Raw genomic sequence first — 6,425 nt, forward strand, 5'->3', positions numbered from 1 at the left:
TTAAACTTTTAAACTTTTTTAATTTTTTAATTTTAAATTTTAATTTATTTAGGTTAGTTTAGTTAGTTATTAGTAGTTAAGTTAACTACCTACGTACGTTATATATATATATATATATATATATATATATATATATATATATAATAGAATATATATACCTATGCACTCCAATAAATATATATTTATATCTCTTTTATTACCGAATAGCTATATAATTTAAACGGACTAAGCATTTCAATTTATGCTTACTTTTACCTTGTGGCTAGCTGGTGTTTTGGCTCGAAGTATTTTTTTTCGTTTCGCTCGGCATCACGGCGAAATTATTCGTTGAGGAAGATAAAATCGCTTCCTTGAATTGATTACCATTTAAAGTCGGCTTTTCGCTATTTTCTTCCGTATTGCTGTTACTATTGCTGTTACTACTACTCCCGTCACATTCTGTTATTTTACTATCAACAGATTTAGACGTTTCTTGGCACTGATTTGTGGTATTATTCATTAACTCTGTATTTTCATTGTCCTGCCATTCATCCAACCTCTGTATTATACTTTTTTTAATGAGCACTGATTTGAACGTTGTTAGAGTCTTGCGGAGAGTTATGCAGAAACCTCGAGATGCCGGGATAAGTGGGAATTCGGGTAATACTTTCTGGTCTGTAAATAGAGCAAAAGTTTGTTATCTTATTCCATATAAAATATCATGAAAACATTCTACATACCAATATTTGCAATTTCTTTAAATGTGGTGGGAGTAACTGGAGATAGTGGATGCTGATTATTATAGTGCTCAGATATCTCCATCCATAGTTCTAATTTTTGCAGCAATTTCTCGGCATGTTTTTTGAAATGTGCAATAATTATATCCTTGAATACAGGTGGTGGATGTAACAACAATTTAGTCTGTGCCTGTACCAACTTTAGAACCACCATCTCGTTGTACATCCTTGAGTTCTCGCGTCCTTGTTGTGAACCCTTTTGTTTCTCGAAGCCAGCTTCGTTAAAATATGGTTCACTTACGAGAATCAGACCCTGTATTGAAACTATCACTTGCAACAGAGTGGACGAGCTTGTCCATACCTCCGTACCACGACCGGACCAGGTACCTAACAGACTCACGCACACCTTCCCGTCCTCATAGAGATTTGGATTCAATCGATCGCTGCAGTAGGAGATATAGTGACAGAGAGGCGGTGCAGCTGGATAATCAGCGGATAACTGGAAATCAAAAAGGAAAAGACCATCCTCATAGGGCGTCTTCTCAGGACCACGGAACATTACGGAGTACAGATCTATACGGTCTTCAAATCCCTTCACCCAGACACCCGGTGGGAGGGAGCTCTTGAGTAACTTCAATTCTTTAGAGACCGTACGAAAGAAGTTGGTCAGATCGGTAGGTTGGAACATGGTCAGCTTAAACTTATGACTATCGGGCGCAGTCTCTTCAATGGAAAAGCCCTCGCCTTCGGTGTAAACCGTTGGTGGAATCTCGATAGAACAGGATGGATCTGTCATTACTTCCAGGCGTTCTTCTTCTTCGTTCTTTTGCTTTTTCCGTGGAGATGAGGTTTTTTCTGCATCCGATAATGACATTTTTCCCAAACCGAATCTCTTCGATACTTCAGCGTGCGCTAATACTAATTGCGCTTTGATCAGATTACAAAGTTTAACGCATACTTGTGATGTTCCGATGCTCTGAGAAGTCAGTAGACTCGTCGGTACCTTTTTCACTTTGTTTGCTTCTGTCTTCTCAGGTGTGGTCATACCATTTATTGTAGATGAGCATTCTGGTACGTTGTTAACATCCTCGCTAATAAGAAATTCCCCGCTAGACTCACTCGAGCCTGATTCCTTCTTCGAATTTTCCGCCGAATATAATCCGGAATCCTCGGGATTGGGATTGGGATATATAAATAATCGATTAACATTCTCTTCGTCGGTCTGTTTTTTAACATTGCTTTCGATACTTGGAGTATTGTCATTCTCCGATTCGTTGATAATTGTGGTAATTTGCTTTTCTTCTACGCTAATTGCACATGAATTATCGCCATTATTTGATTTTTTCGAATCATCTTTATCTATGGATTCTTCTGGATATTCAGATTTGGGCGTAAAGAGTCTCGTAACTTGATCTGCCATGCGCTGCGCGACGTTTGCTCTGCCACGTTCTCTCACTCGCTCGAGAAGTCCCTGGAAGTGACACTCGTGGAAGAACGCGGTACCCATTAATTTATCCATATAACGGCAATCTTTATAGACTTCAAGGAGTTTTCTCATCACTTCTGTTGTCTGTAGGGACGGGTTTTGTGTAAAAATCTCTTCCAATCTCGACATTGCAATTCTAGCTTTTTCAATATGTGCTGCTAATTTTGGTTTTATATTATCCAATTCCGTCTGCTCAGTGCCATCGTTATCTGCGATGAAGCAATCTTCGAGTTCCGTTTCCCACGATGAATCAGACGAGACATCATCCCATAATTCCCCTTCATCGCTATCGTACTCGCCGACTTTATACAGATCTTGTGGCCAGCACATGCTAACGTGATCGTCAATCCACCATACTTTTACTCGTCCTTCTGGATAATTGTCCAATACTTGACCAGCAGTACACCCAGTGTCTTCACCTTCAAAATTTGCTATTCGAATCACTAGAGTGCCCGGTCTATATTGAAAATCTGGATGATCCTTCAAGTCGTAAACGCTCACTTCTCGTTCCTCCAGAAAGATCGGTCTGAGCAAAAAGTAGTTAATAGCAAATTTAAAAATTATATGTATTTCTATTTTTTTACATAATTATTTTTTATTTTATTTGTAATTTAAACTATGGTTGATGTTATAAATTCCAAATACTTAGAAATCCAGAGAACTCTTGTTCATTTATTTACATTTTTTTATTAATGATATACTTGATATTTCATATTTGATCCAATACAAAAATCCGAATAAACAAAACTATCGTAAAATTCTAAAATATATGAAAAAAACATTAAAAGTATATTTGTACTTACTCTGGGTTTTGACTAGAAGTATATGTACGGAACCATTTTATCTTGGCAGTACGGCCCTGATGATCAACACTTTGTACAACACCATACATTCTAGACTCTTCTTTTTGATCTACAACAAAATCACCTGGAAAAAATTCCTTATCATCCAGGTGATGAATTGGATACAATTGTGTTGACGGTATTCCTAAAAAAGAGAATAAATAACGTCTAGAATCATTAGGACATTTTTTTCAGTAATTGAGACTGTTTACTTTTTAATATTGTAATATATAAATTATTGATTTAATAATACATAAATCAATGACATAAATTAGAAGTTAAAACGTAATTTAGATACATTCTTATGTATTTAAAATAAACAATAATTAAATAATTAAAATAAATAATTATCAATAATCAATACCAAATTCTACTGAGCCATCTTGCCACACCACATTCGCTTTCGTGTTAGTGGACAATGTTTCTACGACTATTTTAGTCCCAGGAATCAATGGAACAGGCGGTATTTTCTTTTTCGCTTTTCGCAATTTCTTTTTCTTTAGCACTTTCGTCATTAATGCAGGACCTTTTTTTTTCTTTCCTGCTGATGACATACTAGAACAACAGCTAGAGACCTACAAAGCGCACACATTTTTATATCTTCAATTTTTTTTTCTTAAAAAAAGGAAGACGAATGAAAAACATATTACCGAAGTAGAGTCACTTTGTGAACCTGTATCTTCCGTATCCCACTCATCCGAACTTTCAGCGTGTTGATTTTGAGGCGGCGGCATTAAAACATTATTACTTATGGTGTCCTGAAGACGAATGCCATTACTTTGACTGTTTTCTTCTGTTGGTTGATCAGACGTTTTATCCTTTTTTTGTTCCTTCTTTTTATCTTCCATCAGCTTCGTCACTGTGATATTTGGACGTGTCTTTTTTGGACTTTGCTTAGGAATTTGATAAATATCCCTCTGTTGCTTTCGCCATTGCTCACGAGTAATAACATTTTCGTTACCCTTAATGATGTAGAAGTTACGATTGCCAACCTGTACTGTTGAGGGTTCGAATATATTTAACAGTTTTATTTTTTTCAAATCTTCACCCTCAACCACGAACTTCGGTTGAACCTGATCGGACCAGCCATCCTTTGAATATGCCCGGCACTGCCAATGTACGCCTATCCAATCAGTCTCCACTTTTTCCACAATCACTTTAGTTATTTTTTGTGGTTTTAATTTCCTCTTCGCCTTCATCTCCTTTGTGCACTGAAGCCATTGAGCATCCTCTAAGCAGTGAACCGGTCCCCATAGGCTCTGACCAGGATAGAATTCAGTCGGATGTGGAAAATCATTGTCCTAAAACATACTTATTGTTTGGATCCTGTATGAATGATAAAGTAATTCAATCTTACGCTGTCTCGCGCCTCTTCCAATTGTCCCAACACACAGGAATCCATCTCATTTATGACACAGTGAGATCCATCTGGTGTTACCAACCATAATTTGAAATGTGTCATTCTAATGCCACCGACCCAAGAATCCAGACACACTGCCATATCTGTCGCAAATTCCTACAAATAACAACTGTGTATTTCAGTATATAAATAATGTATAATCATCTACCACAGATAGAGATATTGTTATACCTGCAATGGAATCAGGTCTTCGCTCTTGATATCTGTGAGAATCTGTTTGGTACCAATGACTTGAACACAGGCTGTCAGCTCTACATCTCGGCAGTAACCTCTTTGTGTATCCTTTCCTTTAATCATTCTACGTACCACATCTCCAGGCATGAGTGTCCTATCAGCCAAATGAACCTAGAAATAAGACATCATAAAAATGGATACAAAGCTGCTTAAATGTCATTAAAATCCTAATGCAAACCAATCCAAATAGAAGTTAAATGACAGATACAAAAGGTCAAAAAATCAAGACAAAACATTGAAATGCATTGGACAGCAACAATCGCTGGATTACAGCGACATCCAATTATGTCGCCAGAGATGCCATGTAGATACCTTCTTGCAGTTGACCAATTCCTCAACACCGGACGGATGCCAGATCATGCGGATCTCGCCCTTCTTGCGTTTCGGCAAATTCTCCTCATTGTCACTGCTCTCATCGGACAAGTCCAGGTCATCATTCTCCATGACGATGCCGAAGACGACATTGCCCCGTTTGTCCATGCGGTAGACGACATCCTCATAGAAGTACTGATTCTCTGGTGCAACGTTCGTCGCGGCAGCCATTTTTCGTACCCTGCCTGATGACGACGGCACTGTTCCTGCCTTACTCCCGCTGATTCGAGTCTCCGTATTCTCGGCAACCGTCGATGGCCGAGTCCGGCGCTCACCAGCGCCAGAGAAATCAGACGGAGCGGCCATCAAGCCATCCCGATCTTTTTTGTGAAACTCGAAATTCCCCGTACACTAGCGCCAGTACATTTATTTTCGAATTGGATACTACGTAGCTACGTCGAAAATATAGATGTGGTGAGAATCCGTGCTAAATTAGAATCGAACACTATGCTATCGCAATGTCAAAATTCGATGTGATGACATTCAGCTACCAATCTCATGGTAACGTTTTATGTTCAAAATACGCGAGAGCACACTTTTGCGAATTCGGTGGAAACTGGACCATTCATATCTGTAGCTATTTTGAACGCATCTCCTTCCTACACTATCTTATGATTGTAAGTTACATACTATTTAACTAATTTAATCTAAACAATAAATAATCGATCCATAATTCGATTAGTTATCATTTGTCTATGCTGCTTCTACTGCAATTAAAATATAATTGATACCACATGATATGTATACAAAAAATAAAAATATAATTAAATGTAAAAAAAAGATCTATATTATCTATTAAGTAACTATTGATAATTAGTAAATATCAATGATATAAAGTAAAAATGATTTGATTGTATATTTTTAAAATCACATTTTATTTTAAAGTATTTATACATTCACAGTATTTCCGAATCTTTGGCTATTAAATTAAAGAAACATGATCGTTATTAACAGTAATAAATAATAGAAATAACTTTATATGTATACTTTATATGTACTTTATATGTATATGTATACAAGCTCAGAACAAGATAGGTGAGTACAAAGAACACGAAAAAAAATGTAAAGCATCAACAAAATAATAATTTTTGTAACTTAGTTATAAATAATTTGTTATGATTTTATTGAGTTCTTTGGTCTTAGATTTGAACAAAAATATTAAATAATATTAGGAAGATACAAAGGCATAGTAATATTCTAAAATTCAATAAATCTTGTGTGTGTGTGTGTGTGTGTGTGTGTGTGTGTGTGTGTGTGTGTGTGTGTGTGTGTAGTATAGTAATTAAGTTGTTATTAGTTATACGTAACGTAAATAAGTACGTACGTACGTACTTAACCGTTAACCTTACTTAACT

General features: G+C 36.6%; 1 protein-coding gene across 1 annotated transcript; it reads right to left on the bottom strand.

Moving 5' to 3' along the window:
* Positions 1 to 262: 262 nt before the first annotated feature.
* On the bottom strand, positions 263 to 5,241 carry LOC105619366 (E2/E3 hybrid ubiquitin-protein ligase UBE2O). The gene is made up of 8 exons (XM_012200887.1): positions 5,011 to 5,241; positions 4,636 to 4,809; positions 4,402 to 4,560; positions 3,695 to 4,345; positions 3,409 to 3,619; positions 3,006 to 3,189; positions 720 to 2,728; positions 263 to 654 (listed from the first exon to the last, which is right to left on the bottom strand). The coding sequence occupies exons 1-8, from the start codon at positions 5,239 to 5,241 to the stop codon at positions 263 to 265; spliced, it is 4,011 nt and encodes a 1,336-aa protein (XP_012056277.1).
* Positions 5,242 to 6,425: the final 1,184 nt, after the last annotated feature.

The sequence above is a fragment of the Atta cephalotes genome, assembly GCF_000143395.1.
Source record: "Atta cephalotes unplaced genomic scaffold scaffold00021, whole genome shotgun sequence".
NCBI classification, from domain to species: domain Eukaryota; kingdom Metazoa; phylum Arthropoda; class Insecta; order Hymenoptera; family Formicidae; genus Atta; species Atta cephalotes.

Coding starts and splice junctions, on each gene's coding strand:
- LOC105619366 (XM_012200887.1), bottom strand. CDS start 5,241: ATGGCTGCCGCGACGAACGTTGCACCAGAGAATCAGTACTTCTATGAG. Junction 4,346..4,401: donor TGGAAGAGGCGCGAGACAGC/GTAAGATTGAAT, acceptor AGTATGTTTTAG/GACAATGATTTTCCACATCC. Junction 2,729..3,005: donor ACTTCTAGTCAAAACCCAGA/GTAAGTACAAAT, acceptor CTTTTTGCTCAG/ACCGATCTTTCTGGAGGAAC.